The sequence below is a fragment of the Panonychus citri genome, unplaced genomic scaffold (assembly GCF_014898815.1).
Source record: "Panonychus citri isolate SS breed McGregor unplaced genomic scaffold, ASM1489881v1 Contig00070, whole genome shotgun sequence".
In the NCBI taxonomy this organism is placed as follows: Eukaryota; Metazoa; Arthropoda; class Arachnida; order Trombidiformes; family Tetranychidae; genus Panonychus; species Panonychus citri.
In genome coordinates this window covers 1-22,358 of record NW_026515475.1, presented here as the reverse complement: position 1 = coordinate 22,358, position 22,358 = coordinate 1, and the positions used below count along the sequence as shown (strand labels likewise).

Genomic DNA, 22,358 nt, shown 5'->3' with positions numbered 1-22,358 from the left:
CTTAATCATATAATCAAACTAATACGTTGAATCAAATATTTGGTGGTAATGATAAATATTAATTGTTACAATAAGTTTATGATTTAATCCGATAATTTAAGTTAATTACTCTGGAGCAAACGAGAAAAGATAAGTGTAATTGCCTCAAATTATTGATTATCAATTGTGAATCAATCAATTTCAGTTTGGAAATAAGTTTTAATTGATTTTAATTGTAATGGTTAAAGTGATTTAGTTAAATCAAGGTCATTGTTAACACCATGGAAATTAAGTAAATTGTTAAGTGATCATGGTTAACATTTGAACAATAGAGATGTTAATTGTTTGGGTGATGGAACTTTAACCAAATGATTTACCAGTAGATTTCAATTATTGTTCAATATAAACCTGATACCGGCGACAATTAACAACAATTTATAATCGAGTAAATTGTTCTTAATTGTTAGTTTAACTTTTTTTTTCTTTTGTTCTCATCAGCTAAAGTTCTTGAAGGACTCACCTGAAGTAGAACCGAAAAGAAATCAAATCTTTTCTTCAAATTTACTTTTCTTTTTTTTCTTAATTGTTATTGTTCCCTTAATCCTATTATTATAATTATCTCTGGTTGTGGTTGTAATAGTAATCAGCTTATATTAATTGTTGGTACTTTCTTTGGTTGATCATCAAAATTTACTCGCTGGTAACATGAAGTTAATCACATTTGATTACTAAATTTTCCTAGAGCTTCCTAGATTTGTTTTGTTCAGTTGATTGAGATGACAATTGATTTTTTTTAAATTTCGTGGGAATTAATGATTAAGTTGATTGTGCTGGCTGATTTGTTTCTTTATTTACAAGGAAAAAAAATTGATTAATCCGTCAATTTAGTTGCGAGCTGAAAATAACACGAAGTTAAATCAACATCTGATTTATTTGTGGTTTTTTTTTGCATTTATCTCAATCAAGGTAATCAAAGTGAATCAACAAAAACTAATTGACTATTAATTGTGTTGTCATATTGAGGTGATGATGATTAAGTTTTGGTGGTAATTGAAATGATACAGTGAACAAACAAAGACAATTTGGTGTTGATTTGCTTTCTTAATTTGTTGTTAATTTTTTACAAGTCCGGCTTGAGATATTGTCAAGATGTTGACTGTGTGTTGATTGATTGTCGTTGTTGTTGTTGTTGTTGATTGTGATGAGTATTTGTTAATGATCCGTTGGTTAAACGGTGTTGAATTACATTTAAATAGTAGCAAATTATGATGACTATGTTTAGAAGTGCAAAGAGACACTCATATAAAGGAAGTACCCTGGGTACCGTACAATTAGATGATGAGGTTAATGATGATAAAGATGAAAGATTTAATGATGATTGTTGTTGGTGTTGATGTTGATGATGATGGTTGATTAACGATGAATGAAATAAAGTAGATGATGATGATGAATACATGATTAGGAAATAGAGACCATGGAAAAAGAGAGCAGTAAACTCAATCAGTCTAAGGGTGAAGATGAATTTTCCCACCATTGACGGGGCTTGAGATCAACATTCGCAGATAATAGGGTATTGTGACCGAATATGAATACACCCGCAATCAGGTCACAAAGAGGGTAGAAAACGGTCAAGGTACCAGGATAGTTTTTAAGACCCAGATAGACAAGACCAACATTGGCAAACGTCCTAAAAATCTCGATAAGTTGAATGTATCGGCGTTTTTTCATCAAAATGTACATGACGGTCTCAAGACATTCCATTATTTTGGCCCAGAAAAAAATGTAAACCACGTAAACGGAAAAGAGCCGTTTGATTTCCTTGGTTGAAGTGTCAATCGGCTCACAGGACCAGCAAATTGTCCCAAAATTGGTTGTCCAAAGAGCCAACAAAAGGCCAACACCATGTACACCAAACTGGTAACCATTGTAAACCAATAGATGTGGATAAAGGTTAAAGGGTTGCCTTAGGGTCATCCATTTGGGTCCAAATACTTTAACGAAATAATAGTAAACAATGAAAAGGACAATCAGTTTTTTAGCAGTTTCTTGACTATCCTTTACATTGAAAAATAGTTTAACATCCAAATCGCCCATTTGATTGTGTGACATTTGTTTCTACGTAATAATTTGATATTAAACACTAATTAAATAGTAAACAATTAATTACTCATGAGAAAAAGTAAACAAATGATGTCTGATTGAATGAAAAGCCTGTTAACACATAGAGAAAATAATGAGAAAAACAAGACGCGTGTTTTTCTTATGGTGGAAAATTGAATCACCCGTTGATTAGAATAACAATTAAAAAAGGATCACTTGGTAGACAACAATCAGTTAATTGAAAAATTGAAATAAAACACAATAAATAAAATAATAGGAAAAGGAAAAAAAGACAATCAAACTGATAGTTGGTGAAAGAAAATTGAGAAACAATAATAATGAGAAGCAAAGTAGATGACTGATGATGTTGATTGTTTTGTATTGGTTGACTAAATGTTGCTATCGGACAATCAGTTGATCATTTGGTTAGTCAATTGTAAACACTACAGAAATGAACTTATGTCACCCAGAAAAAGGGTTAAAATGAGCTAACAACAGGTAACATTTTCCAGGTAATCGGTTGTTGTTGTTTCTTGTTGTCCTGATTGGCGACTGGTTTTAGGATAAGAAAACTGTTCCTTCAAGAGTAAGAAAAGAAACTTTTTTTAGAAACAAACCAGTCTTGTCTTTTTCTGGCTCTTTCTTTTTCTCTTATTACCTGAATTCATGAAGAAGATGAAAAAAAAAAGGTAATCATGATGATGAGAGTTCTAAATTTACCTTAATATATTAAGAATTAGATGAAGTTTCGCCTGGTCACCAACTAATATAAATTCCTTGAACTAGTTTCTCTTTTTCTTCATTTAGAAAATGATCGTACTTGATTTAGAACCAATTCTAATTAACATGATTAACTGAATTAGTTGGTGGGGGGTGAAGATGATGATTCAAATGATAACCTTGAAAGATACAACGGACATTTGATCGTTTCAAGTTCTTAATTGATTGTTGATTGAATGAAGAATCAATTATTCGCTTTAATCACAGTTAATGGAATAAAATCTATTTTCTAATTATTGGTCAAGTTGTTTATTAATATTCGTGTTTTGTTTGCGTGATATTACAAAAAAACTTTGTTCGTTTGACATGTACGAGGTGATATGTTCAAACTCGAAAAAAAGTAATTACATTTTCGATGTGATTAGAATTATTATCAGAATCGGTTTGCTCACATTTAGTACTTTATGGTTTTGTCCAACGAATTTCAAAGTAGTGAAACTTTTTCGTTTTTTTTTTTCAATTCACGAACATTTCGTTCCCCGATTGTTCAGTCTAATTGTTCAATAGATTAACGGAAATAACATTTTAACTTTTATTTCCTTTCTTTTGTGGTTAATTTATTCATTTGTGATGTTTCCTGATTGACGAAACCAAATCTCCAAGTTAAAAAATCCTCTTGATTCATAACATGAAACCAAAACACTTTCTTTTGGTTTTTAATTGTGATCATGATTTGTAGAGTTTTCCGAGCTTTCGTTTTTTTTTTGGTTATTCTTTGATCAGAAAAACACTTTGACCCAATTTCTTAACGATGATTAGTTGCACCAATTGATTATCGCAAATATTCTTGGGTCAATTTTAATTTAACATCATCATCATCGACTAATTTAAGGTAAGTGTTGATCAGCGGTTGTGGAGCTCCTTCATTACCGAGGGTACGAACGACACGTTCAAATGGAATAATGTTTCGAATCTTTTTCGAACCAAGGAAAGTCTAACATTAGATGAGAAAACAATTTGTCAATAATCATCGAATTACAAGATTAATTTAAATAGTAGTTACCTGATAATGGAATAACTGGTCAATTTCATTCCAGCGTTTTGTCTTTGCCAGTGCTCGAAGTGCAGTCCAATAATATTGTTTGTCGGAAATGTTATGATTGTTTCGAATCGTTTGTGGACTTCCAAAGTGTGTGGGTGGATTTTTACTATGATGAACAATGGAATAGAAAAGTGTACTGACCACTGATGACCCTAAAAACGATGAACCGGGTGGTAGTGATTCAAATCTTTCATTTGCCTCCATAACCTTAGAATCAGCTGAATCAACGGGTAATTGATATTCGAAGAGAGTAATTTGCTCCATGATTGTTGGACAATATAATTCATCTTGAAGATCTTTAAAAAAATTATTGTAACAATGTTTCAAATGCTTAATTTTCGTCTCCATGTGTTGACATTTAATTGCAATGGAATAATTAACAATCGCTGCTTCTTCCGAGCGGCCCAACATTGCAAGGAAATCGGTTAAATCTTTAGATCGATTGGTTTCTCGAAGTAAATCAATATAATGATCAACAGCCGTGGGTCTAATTAACAATTCCATGGCAAATATACGCCAACATAAAGTTTTCTCAAGAAAAATGATCACCGCAATTATCGCATCACCATCATAAGTATTAATTGCTGTCTCTAAAAGAGATAATTTATCCTCTTTTGATTTGAAAATTGATAAATTGGGATTCTCTCCGTTAACTAATTGCTTTACACAAGCGTCAATCTTACTAGTTGAACCTGAAGTTGAATAATTTTTACTTGAAATCTTTTGGATCGATTGATTAACTCGCTCAACTGCTTCCTCTGGACTCATCAATTTAATTGTATCAGGAACTGTAATAAAGGGAAACAATAATATAGCAGAATAAGAATGGAAATATAGTAACAGCAATCAATTGAATCATCGTGAGAAGGAAATTAAATTGATTACCATGAGGCTTTGACAGGATTTCCGTTGGTTTGGGTGAGGTGCTCGTGAATTGTTTCTGATCACATAATGAATCAATATCCTGAAGATTATTAAAAAGAGAGGATAACAAAAGATTAGAGAGGGAAAAACGTGAGTTAATTAACTAGACAAGATGATTCAGATTAAAGGAGATTAACATGGGCAGAGAAATGTAATTATTTTCAACAGTCAATGTCATTGATTGTTGACTCTCATGGCAATTGGGACTTTACAGTGAATATTGATGCCATGGGTTAGTAATCATTGAATGATCTTTGAATGATTAACTAATTAAATAGATGAGGATTGTGGTGGATTCAGGCGGATGGTTCAGGTTTTAAGAGATTATCTTCCTTACCGAATCATCTTCAAAATTGAAGGACATTGGCTTTGAATATTCCCAAAAATCATCGACTTTACCTGACTCAGGCCTACAGAAAATAGAGAGAGTGAAAGTGAGAGAGATTGTTATTTAAGATTAACCCTGGATTAGAAATCATCTTATCAAGTCAACCTTTATTACTTCTGGTAATTAAAGCTGACAGGAAAATGATGAAAATCTATTCAGTTAATTAGACACAGATGATATTTGATTATCATGAATGAATGAAAAATTCAAGGGTAAAAATTGATTCAATGAACCACCATAAAAATAGATAATGGTAATAAATTAAACAGAAATGTTTTCTATTCAATTGATGGAAAATGATGGAAATTATTACTTACCATAGTTGAGGTGATTTACTCGAAGACATTGTTAAGAAATTAATTTGTTGATGGCAAAAATTAAAACACAACAATTAGCTATTAGAAATAGAAATAGAAAAATAAATTGTTTGGTTTGGGAAAAAAACAAAACAAATCCAATGATTGAAAGAAACCAATTTGTCAACTAAACATTTTCCACTTCATGATTAACACAATTTTATGGGAAACATTAATTACTCATTATTGTACAGGAATTATTATCAAATTAGAATTGATAATTTAGTGAACAATTGAATCAAGAGAATTTAATTAAGACATTTGATACAATTGGATGATGAAGATAACAAACATCATCTGTTTGTTTATTTACCTTAACGGTCACATGTTTGGATCGAGTTGATTTTTTTATCCAAATTCAAATGGTTTTAATCAAGTTTCGTGTTAATTTGTTTTCTAATTTATTAATTAGATGGTTTCTTCATTTATTTCTTTTCATAAATAAGATTACTGTTATTTTTGATTATGAATTGAGAATTGAATACGATTATTTATTATTTGATTTGTTCATTGGAATGAAATTAATCATGTTTTGAACATTTTATTAGCCAAATTTGTTTACTTTTTAGTGTTTGTTTCAAGTTAATTACACAACCCGAAAAATGAAGCAGAGATACCGAGATTAATTAGAATAACATGAGATTAATGATTATCATTTGGATAAAAAATATTAGATTAACCAGTTTTGGAAAAGTATAAGAGATTAAAAGAATTGTCCAGTTTTGGCCTCGAGTATGGAGAAAACACCTTTTTCCTTTTGAAAGGATTTGTACCAGCAATGGAAATGATAACTGATTAGGCGACCAGTGGGAAAATTGTGTTCAAAAATTGTTCGTAGCTTATTTTGATTTCACCTTTTCGTTCAACGTCAAAGGCTGAAAATGCTGATGTTGCTCCTTGTAGGGTGACACAAAGAAGGAGAAAATTGTCAAATATAATCGATTGGCCAGTTGGATCACCAAATTTCTTCATTAAAAGATGATAAGTGGACTCTGATAAACGGTAACCAAAAGAGTTGAGAGCATGGTTAAGTTCATGTTTAGCAATTGAACCACTTCGATCAGCATCATATTGACGGAAACAATTAAGCCAATCATTGATAAATTTCCAAAGTTGTTTAAACTCATTGTAATCAATTGTTTGACTTCCATCTCGATCAAACATACCAATCATCATCTTAATCAATTTCATATTAAATGGTTCCCAAGTACCATTGCTTAAAGCTTTTTGTAATTCCTCAGCAGAAATTTGTCCAGATCTATCTTTGTCAGCAGCACCAAAAATTTTATATAAATCAGCTTCCGAAGGCATAGGAGTGGCCATAGTTAACAACAAAATTAATCTTGATCAAAAAAAAATCAGAGAGACAAAAACAAAATAATTAAACACTAACAAATAGAAAAGATCTTGTAACGATCACAGAGAAAGAGAAAAAAAAATTCCAAACAAAGGAAAATCGGAGAAGATAAAATCTTTGACGAATTGACGTTTCTATCCAAAAAATCTTTGGAACTTTTTCACTTGAGGTAAAAAAATTACGGTTTAAAAGGGTAAATTCAATGAGAAATCTACTGATTGCCAATTAATTGAAATCAAACAAACAGAACAATAAAATCACAATCAAAGTTATTAATCAATAATCAGTTTTGAGAAAATTGCGTAACCGATATTTTAAAAGTCCAAATATCGATACAAAGGATCCGAAGTTCGAAGTTAAACTTTACGAATGAAGATGGAGCCACAAAATTCCAATTCCAATTCCATATGACAGTTTGTTTTGTTTTCTCTCAATTTTTGTTGATACTTTTTCATTCATTGTTATGTTTTCAACTTTTTCGCAAATTATTTAATTATTTTCACTCATTTTAATCGCTATTTAATGAGAGACCATATGAGAATTTTTAATGACAATTCCAGGGTAAGTAAAGTTGAATATCTTTGTGTAGTTTTTGTTACCTTTTCACATCTCAATGATTCTCAAGCACAATGAGCTTCAAATTTCACAATTTATTGTTGATTTTTTATTCCTTTACAACCACAAACCATTTAGTTTATTTCATCTTATGTAATCAAGTTAATTCTATTTTCTATCTTGTGCTTGATTTGATTTACGTAAACACAACAAATACTCATTAGAGGCTCTCTTTAAGATTGTGTAATCATTAGTGATACTTTTCTGGTAATTTCTTGTTTTACTCAACAAAATATCACTTTGAATTCAATTGAATTTAATTCATTTGATCTTGATTGTTTTTCTGTTGTCAGACAATTTTTTCTTGTTTAAAGTTACTTTTTTTTATAATATTCAATTTAATTCTAATTACTATACAATCTCATCTTTTATTTCTCAGTTCCATTTTGTCTTCTCAACTGATGGTCTTCAGTCAACAATCAGTGGACATTATTTGATAAGTTTTCTCTATTATCTATTGTGACCTGATAATCTATAATGAAGATGAAAAAGAGATTAAGTCAAAATATTGTTCACCGTTTACGGAATCGTGAGCTTATGGATATTAAACCAAGAACTTCTAAACATTACACCAATCGATGTTTCTATCAAAATATTTTCCCAAATATGTCTGTGATTAACATCGATAAACCTCCATGTTTTCTTAGGAAATTTACGCCCGATGGAAAATATTTGATCGCTTTCAGTAATGATCAAAGTTCATTACATGTTTACACTTATCAAGGACCCGCTGTAGCTAATGAGCTACTTGAAAAGATCAACATTGAGGGCGATTTTGTCGGTGGAGAGCGAAGTAGATTGGATGAATCAGCCTTCATTCAAGCAAATATATTTTCGCACTTTTTTAAGCTCAAACACATCGTCAATTTAACTTCAAACTACGAAAGATTAAACCGGGAATGTAGCCTGTTCACCAATGATAGTAGATATGTGATTGTCGCCAGTTCTGCAACAATTAACGATCAGGTATTTCCAAGTTATTATGATGTCCTTCGTAACAATGAAAGTATGAGTGTAAATATTAGATTTTTTCTTGAAGATTTTTGTATTTACCTAATCGATATGGTTAAGGGTAAAAAATGTGATCAACTGATTTTCAAAACGGATTATATTATATTATCTCATAATCAAGGACTCTATCTACACGATGATACTCTTGCCGTTCTTTCAATTCAACACCAAACTATTCACATCTATCATATTGTTGATAGTAGTACAACTGGTAAAAAATTTCTTCTCATCAATTCCATTGGTCGATTTTGTTTTGAAGATGATTATTTCGTTATTTCATCTCCCTTTGAAGAGGTTAATTCAATTTCTCCACCATCTTCCTCATCATTTGCATCACCTAACTCAACAGCATCATCATCATCATCATCATCATCGTCTTCCCTTACTGCTCGAGCCACTTCACCCGATCCAGCTTTCCATGAGGTTTTCATTAGTGCATTAAAACACCGATTTCTGGCCTTTCTTTATCGTCGAGCTCACAAAGAATCACAAACAACTGGAAATGTCCATCCGCTGGTCAATTATCATCGTAAATTTGAACACTATCTCTCATTAAGAATGTCCAAAATGCAGCTACTCGACAAAGATCATTTACTAATAAAATACGAGGTAAATGAGAGTATCACTTCACGTTTACTCGATAATCATAATCTCTCATCCTATTTTGTGGCCTATCAAATATCAACGGCCACCATTTTACAAATTTATGAGAACAATTCCAATGAATTGTTGCAAATATTTGAAAATTTTTGTGACTATTTTCGCAATACTCATTCTTATGTCTGTTCTGCTGGGAACAATGTATATGCACGAACGATTGCTCAGAGATTTAAAAAGTTACTCACTCGTGATGGTGGACCCACAGAGGCTACTCGTCGAATCTTATCTTTACTTCCGATTTCCGCTCAGTCTTATACTCCTTGTCCTTATCTTGATTTATCGTTATTCAGTTATGATGATCGTTGGGTTACTCCAATGGAGCGTCCAAAATCTTGTGGTGAATATCCAATACGATTTTATAGTCGAGATGATGGATCCTTAAGGTTCAAAATTCACGCTGATCATCAACATAACGATTCTCCTTCAGCGTTGAGATTAGTCGCTTTTTCCTTTCATCCATACGACCCTTTTGCTCTTAGCATTCAACGAACCAATTCCGATTTTGTCGTTAATCTTCATATAAGACACGTACCTCAACGACTTTGACGTTGTCACCTTGTCTTCTTAAGACTCCTAGAGCTCCATGTTGGAAATGTTACATCGCTGGAAGACCAACACAATTCCATTGGTATGATTACTGTCCCTTCGCTGCTGATCAAGAAGATCAAAGTACCAATGATGATCAAGCTGATACTCTCGCTGTTAATCAAGTTCATCAAACTGGTGATGAGATTGATTATATTCAAATTGACTGAATTATGCTGATAATTTCCTCCGTTTAATCATAAGGATGGGGATGTAATGTAAAGTCAACTTTTGGAAAGAGAAACCAAAGGATAAGAAATCCTCTTTCTTTCATCAAACATCACAACGGTCACAGCGATGCAAACATTTCGCTCTCTAGATAAAAGCAATTGGAAGGTGATAAAATATTTGAATGTTCATGGAAAAGACGGATTTTCCCATTGTTTCTTCATAAATTGATACGGATTTGAGTAAAGTTCCATGTTGATTGATTTCAATCCAAAATCAATCGGACTGTTATCTAAGATGAAATTTATCTTCATCGTTTCCGTGTCGAATACATTTTTCGTGATGAAGGTTACGGAGTAACTTTTCCGTCCAATTGTAAAAGGTGTATCAGCATCCAATCGGAATGGGTAATGAGGACATTTTCGGGTTATATTAGACAAGATTATATTGTGACCATAGCAATCAATATGATCTTCTTTAGACTTGTGGTTCCATCCGTTCGAATTGCTCAGAGCAACCAGTTAATGTCCATCGTAATTGTGTTTCATTAATACAATTGTCCAAATCTGGAGCCAAAACCAAATTTTCGGAGTCGAAATACTGTTCATTCAAAGGGCAAACTTTTTGACCATTAAGATTAAAATTGTGATATTAATTAATTCATCAAAAAATTCAAGAAAAAAGAGTTATGATTACAAATCAAATTTAATTTTAATTGGTGAAACAGTTAAGTTGTATCATCAAAAAATACACTAGAAAAATGCATGAGAAAAGGTTTCTCAATTCACTTCCTTGATATTTCACCGTGCCTATGGATTTAAAATCTATTTTTCCCATTTTTAAGTACGTTAGTCAACTATATTCAATCTTTTGAGTGGTAAGACGATACGAATTATTGATACGGTACAAGAAGTAGCACAAGAAGCTATAAAAAGGAAACATTCGGATGATAAAACTCAATCAGGTTCAGATATAAAAAGGAGAAAAGTGACTAAAAGACCGTATATCACAGGTTATAATTTCTTGAAATGACCATCCAAAGCAAATATTCAAAAGAGGCAGTTCTTTCTGAACTAGATTTATTCACAATACCCCCTGTACAGAAATCAATAGAAAGAAGCTATGAAGTACAATACAGACCGATATTTTCAATTTTCAGCTGATTTTTTTCTCGGCTTAAGGTTCGGTTTGATTGTCTCAGGTCCTCCGGGCCTTTCTTTGGTCATGGTGACCCTTATTAGCAAAGACATGACCTAATTTAAACAAACACAATCAACTGAACAATTAAGTCCATTTTAATATGTAGCTTGAACCTTAAGCCGAAAAAAAAATTTCAAAAAATAAGCAGCTTTGAGTGAAAATGTTGAGCTGACAAACACTCGTATCGTCTTACCAAAAAATCATGTTTCACCAACCCCGATCAATTTATCTCAGCTTAAATTGTTGTTTCACCAACCGAAATTAAACTCAATTGATCTTAGAATCAAGAGAAAGTCAAGATCAAATTTTGATTTCGACTTTTATTTCTCTTTTTTTCTAATCTAACTCATTTTTTCCGAATTTTTTTTAATGAATTGGTTTATATCATATTGGTCTATTATTTTTCTACAATTTTCGCTAGCGTAAAGAAGATTTTTTTTTCACATATATTTTGTATGTCTAGGCGGAATTCCCTATTTAAATGGTCTTCATCCTTTAATTGGTGAAACAGTCAAGTTGAACTCAACTGATTTGATCTCAGAGTTAAGCTTAATCTCAGTTGGTGAATACTACAGGCCTAAGATTTGATTTAATTGTTTCTTTTTCAAAATTTCTCTTAATTGGTTATATTTCCATGGAAGTTGGTTAATTGGAATTCATATTTTGTGTCCAATTGCAATTAACTGATTAGTGAAATTCTGACTGTTCCCTATTTCCGTGTTTGCTACCGCTGAACTTTTACATTTATTATTAGATCAATTTAATTTCTCAGTTTTCTCTTTTTTCATTGAATTTTCATCCGTTTTCTTTGAAGAAAAGTATTCATCTCATATTCTTATCCCTTGGTCAATTTCGAGTGCAATTCATCACTAATTTACTATTAGTATAATTCTAACACAACAATCAACTCTGTCCATAAATATAAAAAATGTAAACTTTAATTTTACATTGTATTCCCACCTACGAATCAATTAACTACCAAACTAATTGTTTTGGCAGTTAACCAAATTCCCTAACTATTATACTTTTTATGACCATTCAGTTTGTAATTACTAATATTATATCACAATTAAATTATTCGTGGTTGACAAACAATCATTTGAAATAAAATTGAAAGAAACATTGATCAGTAATATGCATTGATTTTAATTATCATCTTATTTTACAATTAGTTACCTTGGCAATTGAATTAGTTGAACATGATTTTAATTTTTCAGTTATTTAGCTTTCATTAAATTTAATCATTTAAATTGTTAATAAATAATAAACATTTTCCAATGGGATTTGGATGGTTCAAGTGATAATGATACATTTGGATTAATATAAATAAGTCAATAAATAGATTGGTTAAATTGAGACTTTACAATTAACAAGAGTCCAAAATTACAGTTGAGACAATTATCGTTATTACATTGGTTGAATAATTTGTGTGTAATTTTGAATTAAACTTTGTAATTAGAAAAAAAGACCAGAGGAAAAGAAGAAAATTTCTTCTATTGTGATTTGATTGCTCGACAATTTATCGACATTCAGATTGTATCAGAAAAAGAATGAAGATTTTCAAGCTCATTAATTAGCTGAGAATCACTTGTTTCGTAGCAATTTACTGAGTGTAATCGTTGGTACGAATTGATTGTGCTTGTTTTTTTTTCAGAATATTAATTGCGATCCAATCAGGACAACGAACTTGACTTTCTAATCGTTCGGGACTTGTAATGATCTATTTTCATAATTGAGCAAACTTGTGAAAATTTATAATTCTTTTCAATTAGTTGTACCATTTATATTTTTCGAGGATCACGAAGAAGCAAATTGGATAATAAAAGTTGCTAATCTCATTGGTGTTAATCGTAATATATCAACAAATGATAAACCAGATTTAATCACTTTGAGACCAGTTAATGTTGTTTCTGTTAACTTTTTTATCCGATGTTGAGTAAATCTTGATGCAAGTGATGATTTTTCAACTGGACAAAGTTGATTGTTTTCAAACAATTGACGATTATCAATTTTACAAGTGAATCCTGGTCGATGGACAATTAACAAATTTGATTCGGAGGGTTTATCAAAATCATTTGTTCGGGGTAACGATCTAATATTGACTAGATGAAGATAACAAGGCATTGGTTTGTTTAAGAAAGTTAATTTGGATGCTAATGATTTATCCTCGGTTCCATCGTCAGCGAAAACAATTGGAGGATAAATTAAATCAGTCAACAAATGAAACGAGAGTTGAGATAAATTTGGAATCTCTTGAGTTGAAGGTGAAGGTGAAGTTGATTTGAGAGTCACTTTTCCATCAGAGGTGGTAAGTTTTTCCACAACAAGGAGAAATTTAGATCGCGTCAACTTATTATCGACAATTGATTCGCCTAAACCACGATAATCATCGTAAAGAGTCCGACGATCCAACATCATTTCGAGAATACCTTTAGATGGACTTGTGACACCTCGAGAGTGAGATGTTAATACAGTTAATCGGCTCGTTGTGTCTTCGATATAAGCTGCTGATGTCATTGGATAATAATTGGCAGGAATTCCGACATCATTGACAAACTTTCGACGAATCATTTGGTATCCATTTGAATCAGTGTAAAATATTGGACTATATTCTTTGCCGTTCAAGGAAGTTTCCTTATTATCTAAATCAGTTGAGATTCTCATAATTAGCTCACGATCTTTGTACTCTGAATTGTCAATATTTAGACTTAAATCAATTTCTAAAGCAGCACCAATAGGAGCTTTGTCATGATAAACACGGAAGGTGATGATTATACTGGAAGAGTGAGAGACAATCACTTCGGACATAGTTGGACCCTTAATAAGACGAATGATTGGAAATCGGTCATGAATATTGACCAGGTCATCATCCGCTGTTGGTTGAAACAAGTAGGCGCCAGAGTGAAAGGGGACAGATTTGTAAGCGTGTAAACTGACGTGCATTGAATGGCTCCATGAGCCCGATGAACTTTTGAGAAGTTTGGGAAAACCAGTTGACCGGTCAAATAGAACAGTTAAATGAGGTGTTGTCAGTTCAATATCATCTTTGAATAATTTGGGGAACACAAAAGTCGATCGAAATGTTGAATCACCTTCCATTGAATCAAGAGATCGAGTTTCACTTGAAGTATCATCCATTAAGATGAAAACTTGAGACTTTGCTGCAATATCTTGTCCTCTTGGTAGCATTTTGATAAGGTAAGTTTTCAATGAGAGTGCTGGTAATCGGCTCATGAAGATGATTTCAAATTCTCGGTCATCCAAGTTAAGACTACTGTTCCAAACCGGGGAAACTTGAAAAGGAATCGTTTTCATTGTTTCTGCATCATGTAAAATGATAGCATCATGGCGACATTTTATTCTAATGGGAAACAGAATCTCTCTGGGATGGCTATTGAAGATGACAAGTTTTCGAGATGATTTATCAGGAACCGTAAGAGGAATATCATTTATCGGTGAGTCCCATGAAGATTGTTGTACAGTGGGGAAAAGGAATGAAGGAAAAACAGTCGATTGAACATTTCCTTTCTGAGAAGAAACTAGATATTGAACAGCGTGAACCATGACCCTGAAGGATTCAACGATGGATTGATGAAGTCGAAGACCATAATCTTGCATAACAAACTCTTTCGATGTTCCAGTGATGGCATCATGATGTTGGAAAAGACCCAAATTTTGACGAGCTGTGGTCAGAGATTTATAATCTTCAATGAATCTCTCAACAATTCCTTTGTTACGATCTTTTAGCTTAATAGTTCGAGCCAAGGAATATAAAATTTCAGCACTTCGAAGATAATGTTCCAATGATCGAGAGAGTGATTTCCAAAAAGGTCGCGTAGTAAAATATCCAGTCCAGTAAGATGGTCCAGCTCCCGAATAAATATCAGCATAGGGCATAAAGTCGCCCACTAGAGTCCAGTTTATTGCAGCCTTTGGATTACGAGAACCTCGAGTTTTGACTTCGTTGAAATAGTCGCTTAAAGTGCCAAAAGTTATTTGAGTCGAGTTAAACTTTTGTGGATTATCGTTGATATGATTCATGAGAGCGACAAAATTTTCTCTCTGTTGATCCCATTCGGTCATCTGATCGTATCTAAAGTCATCACCCAAAGGTATGAGGGCAACATTGTGCGTATACAGAGATGCGGTTCGACCATATTGACCGAGAAGAAGTCGAGCCTTTGAATCGACATTTTCATTCGAGATCACAGTAGAACGAGATTCCGATGCTTCGCCCATAATCCGGCGAAAATCAAATTGCAAACAAACATCATTCTCAGGTCCACAGGTATGTTTTATATTGTACAAAGCAAAAGGTGCAACATGACAAAGTGGAGGTTTGGATGAGGATAAAAGGGGATAAGTAAAATCAGATGCTTGTTTCCACCAAAATTCAAGTGCTTGTTTCTCAGCTAATCGTTGTCTCCATCCAAAATGAATCCTTTGGATGACCATATGATGAAGCCCAGATGAGCTTAAAAAGGTTGGATAAGTACCACTGTGTCCAAATGGATCAACAGACCAACTATTATTTGGCGGTGAATCTAAGCCAAGATTGACTTTTAACCATTGATGACCTTCAATTAGTTGATCAATAATCGCATGATAATGGGCAATTGCTTCATCAGGCATAACCCATCCACCAGTAGTTATCTCCAATTGTCCACGGGCAATTTGATCTTTAACCATTTGACGAACAGTAGATGTAGAAGATAAATCTTTCCACCATCGAGCAAAAAATGATATTTCCGTCCACATGAAGGTAAAATCCCGATACTTATCCAATCGATCAACCATATTATTCAAGATATTAGATGTTGTTGTTAAATAATAACTTTCAAACGTTTTCAACCAACCAGGATCATTGTGTGAATGGGGGATGATGAATATTTTAAGTGGTTCACTTGATGGATCCTTTTTAGCCTCAAGGTATCTTCTCTCAAAGGTTTGATTCCAATAGAGACGAAATGATGGTTTAAAATTAAGATTCTCATAATGTTTACTCGTTAAAATGAGCTGATCATCAGAAATCTTCTCACTGTTAATTGTAATGCACTTTGAATCTGGATAAAGAAAAAGGAAAATGTAAATGAGGAAAATGTAATGTTAATATTTATGAGTTTCTCTCTCTCTATTATTGATGAGAAATAAAAAAAATCTCTCGTCTGGAACTGTGATTAATTATTGATTCTAATCAAAAGTATTTGTGATTGGTAACTAAATTACACTAATGGAATAGAAAGTAAATAGAAAAATCCATTCATAAAAAGTGCTTATTGGAAAAGGGTAAACAAGATTCTTAAAGGAAAACAAAATCTCTCAGTATTTATTTTTCTCTCATGATTTTCTAGAATCGATCATGTAGATAGAAGTTAATTAACTTACCTTGAAATAATGAGTAATTTGATTCTCTATTATCATAGACTAAATATTCAGTTGCTTCTTGTGGAGGGTCAACATTTTTACCGCCATGAAAGGTTTTCCGTTGTTGTTGTTGTTGTTGGAAGTAGGGAGAAGGTGATGATTTATATTCAGAATAACTTATCGGATGAGTAGGAATCGGACTTGGGCTCATAAAATTTGAATATAATCCAATTAGAAGACAGATAATTACGATTGAAAAAAGGAAGAGAAATTTGATTTTGAACCTTTTCATCAGTTTCAACATTTCCATTGGACTTGGTGAGAGATGATGAGTGTTTGTGTGTATGTATGGAAACACACACACAGAGAGAGAATGAGAGAGAAGACAAAAAAAATGATGATTAACAAAAATAAAACGCGAGATTTTTAACCAACCCAAATGAGAATCAGATTAACTAATCTCCATAGGAGAGCAACAATGGTAATCAGTTGGATTGTTTCATACAATTAGAAAGATATGTAAAGGAGTTAATTGTCACAATTTTTATCAAAACAAAGTGGTGAGATTAATCTATCCTTGGTAAATGAAATAAAACACAAGATTAACAATTGATTAAGTAATAAAATGGATACGAATTATGTTGTTGATGATTCACTAAATTTCAAGTCTTTTTCAAGATTTTGATGTAACATTGACAACACAAATGGAAAAATATCTTAACCGGAAAACAGAAGAGATGAAAAGTATTGAATGGATTAAGTAGAGATGTTAATTGATTGTATTGAGCATAACAACAATTTGACGATAATTAATGATAACAGACACAAGCAATTTAAAAAAGGAAACCATTTAACTGGATATTGATGAGTGAAGATCTCAATGTAATAGCAACATAAGAACCGAGGGAATCCACAACATTTTACTTCCAATGTTGTGATTGTTTAGAGAAATGGTGAACATTTTTATTCCCTTCTAACAATTAAATCAACAAATTGAACAGGTTGAAAGTGAAATTAAATGATGATCACAATTAGAAAGTTGGTTAATTAATTAGAATAAGATTATCAAAAGATTGGTGAGAGAAATAAGAAAAAAAAACAATCATGAGTCAGAAAAAAAGGAGAAAAGGAAAAAGCAACAACAAAGCAAAAGAAAGGAGAAAAAACTGACAGATCTTCCTTTCTTTTCTTTCTTTCTTTATCTTCCTCTTTCTCTTTCTCTTCCTTTAAGTTATTGTTTTCTCAATTAGCTTTGTATTAGCTGTTCACTGTAACTGTTGTAAATGTTGTCTGACAAGTTAACAGGTAAAAGGAACCAAAACAAGTACAATGAGGACTCGGGAGTAGGAGGAGGATGAGGATGAGAAGGTGATGGATAAGGTTAGTGGTGGGTAAGGCGTGGAGAGGGTTTTGTGAGTGTTAGAGGTAAAAGGGAGAGAGAGAGAGAGAGAGAGAGAGGGAAACCTGAAAATGGAGAGAGATGAAAACGTCAACAGAAAACAGGGCGATTCTTTTTTTGTGGCCAAAAAGTGTAAAATTTTGACGGTGCGATGTTGATTGTAACAATCAAGCGAATAACAAAAGTTGAATCTGAATACAATTCATTGGAAAATGAAACTCACCGGAATGATGACTCTCTCTCTCTCTCTCTCTCTCTCTCTCTTAACCATCAAGTTCAATCATCTTCTTTCATTGTGATTTCTTGATCTTCTTCCTTGATTGTGATTAAATTTGTTGCCTTATTAAAAACCATAAATCAAATCAATTCACTTGTTTATCATCTTAATCATGTTCATTGTTCATAACTGTTGATCCGATTTCCAATCAATCCAGTTGACTTCATCCCTGAGTACTTACAATTCCAGGCTAATAATTATCATCACCATGAATTTAATAAGCAATTACAATCAGCTAATTATTGTCAAGGACTCAACTGATTAAAGGTCCAACCAAATGATTTCCACTAACAATCAACTAATTACATTTACGGTGGGAAAAAATTTACCTTTTTTTTTACCAAGTTGATAGTCAGCATGAGGTTAAGATATTGTTTGATTTAATTTCGTGATTCTCATTTGATTGTTGATCATAATTATCAATTGTGAACCTAAATGGTGATAATTTTTTTACCTTTTTTCGTTGATTGCGGAAGCTTAATTTCTGTTTCAATTTTGATTTAGTTCAAGTAAATAAAAAAAAATAACATCAAATTATTATCGAAACAAATTGAACTGGTTTTCAATTTATAATTTCTCAATTTAGATTAAATCAAACGTTGATTAGCTGATTCATTAACTTTTCTCATAATAATAACAACAAGAGTGTAGATTAACCAACTAATCCAACCTTAAGCAATTTATTATTAATAGATTCAACTGAAAATACACTAACCCTTGATTACTACAATTATCTACATTGATTAAAAATTGATTCTAATCTGAGACTAAGAGTAAAAAATTAGATTCTTGCCTGGCAATTAACTTGACCCGAACATTAGATGAGAAGCTAATTAGAAGTGAAATTGCAACAATTAACTGCACTTGAATCATTTCTCTGAATAATGGTCAGTAATGGTCATTTCATTTCTCTAATCAGTTCAATCAAGTTTTGGTTTATTGATTCTCAATCAGTGAAACTTATTATTAATACAATCTAGTCTCTTAAATGTTACATGTTTACTTGATAAACTAGATTATTGTTTCATGATGACAATCAATTGGCTCAATACCAAGAGAAAAATTAAAATAATCAACTTGATTTATTGTAATCAGAGAAACGATTGCCACAGCATTCGTAACAAGTGATTGTGATTAATTGTAAACAATTAAAACATTCATCACGAGTTGTAATTGTTCACAAGATACAAGGATTAATTTGATGTATTTCTTTGATAATGACGGATTATTGGACTATTAAAAAAAGGGAAAAGCAAGAGAATCAAATCAAAAGCAATTTAATTGCTCAGAAAAAGTAATTGTGACAATTTCAGTGAATGAGAGTAAATAACCCAAATAATTGTGTTTATTTATTGATGTTTATTATGTGATTTCTGGTTTTTGATTGACAGATTTTTGGATCGTGAGTTTGAATGAGCTTCGCAATGATAATGATCAGATTTTGTGAAAGAAATGTTTCCAATCATAAGGATTCAGTTCTCGTGAAAAGTTTAAACACAACAATCAGTTGATTGTAACTCGAGTTCTGGTTGATATGAGTTAGAAAATTTTGACAAGGACTGTATTTATTACACAAATGAGAGCTTAAGGCTGAAGAGATATAGCTGGTCGTTATTATTGGTAACTCGATATTAATGCAACAGACTAATGAATAAAAACTTGGACACGATTTCCAAAAATTTCTCAGGTCTGAACTAATCCAACTACTAAAATAGCGATCCTGAGTAAAAGCTCATGAACCGGTCAATTTGAATTCACATGATTAAACTTTTTTTTAAGAAATTGAATTAATTTAATCCAATAGATGGCAACTCTGGAATAAGAATCGAGCCAACAGACTTGGGACGATCAAACAATCAATTGAAATAGATTTTTCTTTTCGGTGAAAACTTCTTTGTATTTCTAAAGTACATGGTAATTAATTTACTCGCCTAAATTGATGAACGAAATAGAAGTAGCTTAGACTCCGAGTTAAAATTCTTATAGAAAATGAGATAATAAATTTAATTAAAAATGAATTTGAATTTTTTTCAAAGCAGATACTTTCGAGTTCAGAGTTTTATTCATTCGATAACCTTAAGTAGACACCGATCGTCTTTTTGGCCTAAAATTAATGAGTCGAACAGCTCAACTTCTCAAGACTGAAGTTTAGTTACAAAGGTAAATACGAAATCGACTAAAAGTAATGAAAAGTTAATTAACTTGGACAATTGGTGTAAATGAGAATTCGTTGGGATCGGTGATGATTCTGAAATTGAACCATATCTTAGTTTAGATGGGTTGCTGTTAGTTTGGTGTTAATTGTGATAATTGACTATTATTATGAGGATGATGGTTAAAATTAAGGAAATTGTGTTTTGATTAACTTCCAATAGATTTTTTCTGGACAATTAATAGACTCACAAGTTTGAGGAGTTTAATTATTCAAACAATTTTAGGATAATAAAGATTGAAGTTGACAATTAAATGTTTAGACAAGAAAAAGATGAGGATGATGATTAAAATTAAGGGAAATTGTATTTACCTTTTGGGATAAATCGTTGGTTAATTGTTGGTTTTGATTGAGTGATGGTGATGTTGATTGTTGTGTGGGTTGTAAGGGTGTTTTTTTTAACTGAATTGTTCAGTTTCGTCCAAATAGGAATTCATCGGGATCGGTGGTGATTCTGGAATCGGTTAATGGATTAATAGAGCTTGGGGTTAATTGTGATGATAATTGACTATTGCTGGCACCAGGCAATGATGTTGATTGATGTTGATTGAAATGATGAGCTGGTTTTTGTCGATTCTCTTTTCGCAACTGAGTAAACGATTCACATTGTGTATCATCTTCCTCTTTGATAATTGATTCTTCCCATAGAGACTTTTCTAGTGACTGTTTCTAAAATTTAACCCATAAATCAGGTGAATCTTTAATTGTTGATGTTAATCTAATTTGATTGGCACTTTTGGAACTAGATTCAGTCTTTGGCACATCGATTGGGTGAGTATCATTTAGTGATGACAATTGATTCTTTTGTGACTTTTCATGTTCCAATTGATTTGATGGTTCATTTTCATTTGATTCTTTTGTTTGATTTACTCTTGTTGTTAATGATGATTTACTATCAACCGTTGGTAATTTATCAATACAACTTGAACTGAATACCAGATCACTTTCGAAAAGTTTGTCAACACCATTTTGATCATTCCCTTCATTTTGACTAGACTTTAAATGGAAACCAAGTCCAGCGATCGAGGATCTGGACGTTTCTGCGATCTCACCAACCGAAAAACCAACACCCACATTGTTTTTAGGTAAACTGTCGAGTAGATCTTTGGTCGTTGCGTTATATTAAATTATATTTGAAATGATTTAACAGTGAAACTCCATAGGAGATAATTTATTATGAAATTTTGATTTTCCCAAAATTTTTTTATATGATTTATCAATGCAAAAAAAGATGATAAAAATTGCCTAATTTTCGAATTAAATTTGATAAAACTTTCGAGGAAATTATCCTAAATATCATAGATTAGTTAAAACTTTTTCTGCAATTTAAATTAATTTTCGCAATTTTCTGACCTTTAAAGGTTCTAAAAGGCCACTTCGAAAATTTGATATCAAAAATAAAAAAAAGTGTATTTAGATCAATAATAATTTATCGAAATTAATATTAATAGTTTGATTTCGCTATATTTTATATCATTTCGTAGCTTTAGTGATTGATCTTTCAATTCTAAAATTTTTACCATTAACTAATTGTTAGTTTTCAAGAAATTACCCAAAGAGTGAATGGAAGCTAAAAACGACATTACTTATGTGGATACCTAATAGTTCAGCCTCCAGTGAATCTCATAAGAATGGCGGAAACATAATTTGGCCCTGGTTGTCGTTTTTCGTTGGAAAGTTTTACCTTTGGGAATTAAACTCATTTGTTTCCTCGAAATTTTTATCAACCTTGAATCAAATTTTGACGAATCATCAGTTTTAAGGTCACTAAATGGGTCAATCTAATGTAAGATCATTTCGTCTTGGAAACAAATTTGCAGAGTTTCAAACTTTGTCAAATTTTTTCATTAATATTTAAGATTTTCGAATTTATTTTTATTCTGGTTTTTTTTCTTATTCTAGTTGAATGGAAGGCAGACCGCGTGGAAGAAGAAGTAGTGG

At 32.0% G+C, this 22,358-nt stretch overlaps 4 protein-coding genes, 1 long non-coding RNA gene and 1 pseudogene across 7 annotated transcripts; 2 read left to right on the top strand and 4 right to left on the bottom strand.

Annotated features, from left to right (window-relative positions):
- Positions 1-804: 804 nt before the first annotated feature.
- LOC128386437 (elongation of very long chain fatty acids protein 1-like) lies at positions 805-2,647 on the bottom strand (annotated as a pseudogene).
- A 437-nt stretch (positions 2,648-3,084) lies between these two features.
- LOC128386436 (spermatogenesis-defective protein 39 homolog) lies at positions 3,085-5,850 on the bottom strand. 2 transcript variants are annotated; one of them, XM_053345470.1, is made up of 5 exons: positions 5,531-5,850; positions 5,163-5,235; positions 4,787-4,865; positions 3,863-4,689; positions 3,085-3,793 (listed from the first exon to the last, which is right to left on the bottom strand). In XM_053345470.1, the coding sequence occupies exons 1-5, from the start codon at positions 5,557-5,559 to the stop codon at positions 3,632-3,634; spliced, it is 1,170 nt and encodes a 389-aa protein (XP_053201445.1). In that variant the 5' UTR covers positions 5,560-5,850; the 3' UTR covers positions 3,085-3,631. The 2 variants fall into 2 exon arrangements, with proteins under 2 accessions (XP_053201445.1, XP_053201446.1); XM_053345471.1 differs by lacking the exons at positions 5,163-5,235; positions 5,531-5,850 and adding an exon at positions 5,038-5,140.
- Positions 5,851-6,022: 172 nt separating this feature from the next.
- Positions 6,023-7,210, bottom strand: LOC128386439 (programmed cell death protein 6-like). The gene has a single exon (XM_053345472.1). The coding sequence runs from the start codon at positions 6,890-6,892 to the stop codon at positions 6,365-6,367; it is 528 nt and encodes a 175-aa protein (XP_053201447.1). The 5' UTR covers positions 6,893-7,210; the 3' UTR covers positions 6,023-6,364.
- A 148-nt stretch (positions 7,211-7,358) lies between these two features.
- On the top strand, positions 7,359-9,891 carry LOC128386435 (DET1 homolog). Of its 2 annotated transcripts, none has more exons than XM_053345469.1 (2): positions 7,359-7,487; positions 7,921-9,891. In XM_053345469.1, the coding sequence occupies exon 2, from the start codon at positions 8,019-8,021 to the stop codon at positions 9,756-9,758; it is 1,740 nt and encodes a 579-aa protein (XP_053201444.1). In that variant the 5' UTR covers positions 7,359-7,487; positions 7,921-8,018; the 3' UTR covers positions 9,759-9,891. The 2 variants fall into 2 exon arrangements, with proteins under 2 accessions (XP_053201444.1, XP_053201443.1); XM_053345468.1 differs by lacking the exon at positions 7,359-7,487 and adding an exon at positions 7,509-7,748.
- A 2,997-nt stretch (positions 9,892-12,888) lies between these two features.
- On the bottom strand, positions 12,889-17,908 carry LOC128386434 (alpha-mannosidase 2-like). The gene is made up of 2 exons (XM_053345467.1): positions 16,551-17,908; positions 12,889-16,228 (listed from the first exon to the last, which is right to left on the bottom strand). The coding sequence occupies exons 1-2, from the start codon at positions 16,837-16,839 to the stop codon at positions 12,963-12,965; spliced, it is 3,555 nt and encodes a 1,184-aa protein (XP_053201442.1). The 5' UTR covers positions 16,840-17,908; the 3' UTR covers positions 12,889-12,962.
- A 2,827-nt stretch (positions 17,909-20,735) lies between these two features.
- On the top strand, positions 20,736-22,339 carry LOC128386441 (uncharacterized). The gene is made up of 3 exons (XR_008324897.1): positions 20,736-21,188; positions 21,413-21,502; positions 21,955-22,339. It is a non-coding gene; the product is annotated as an uncharacterized LOC128386441 (long non-coding RNA).
- Positions 22,340-22,358: the final 19 nt, after the last annotated feature.

Excerpts from the sequence above, each read along its gene's own strand:
- LOC128386436 (XM_053345470.1), bottom strand. The coding sequence starts at position 5,559 with ATGTCTTCGAGTAAATCACCTCAACTATG. Across the intron at positions 4,866-5,162 it reads TCAATTTTGAAGATGATTCG|GATATTGATTCATTATGTGA; the intron begins GTAAGGAAGATA and ends AATAATCTTCAG. Across the intron at positions 4,690-4,786 it reads AATCCTGTCAAAGCCTCATG|TTCCTGATACAATTAAATTG; the intron begins GTAATCAATTTA and ends CCTTTATTACAG.
- LOC128386439 (XM_053345472.1), bottom strand. The coding sequence starts at position 6,892 with ATGGCCACTCCTATGCCTTCGGAAGCTGATTTATATAAAATTTTTGGT.
- LOC128386435 (XM_053345469.1), top strand. The coding sequence starts at position 8,019 with ATGAAGATGAAAAAGAGATTAAGTCAAAATATTGTTCACCGTTTACGG.
- LOC128386434 (XM_053345467.1), bottom strand. The coding sequence starts at position 16,839 with ATGGAAATGTTGAAACTGATGAAAAGGTTCAAAATCAAATTTCTCTTC. Across the intron at positions 16,229-16,550 it reads AAATTACTCATTATTTCAAG|ATTCAAAGTGCATTACAATT; the intron begins GTAAGTTAATTA and ends TTCTTTATCCAG.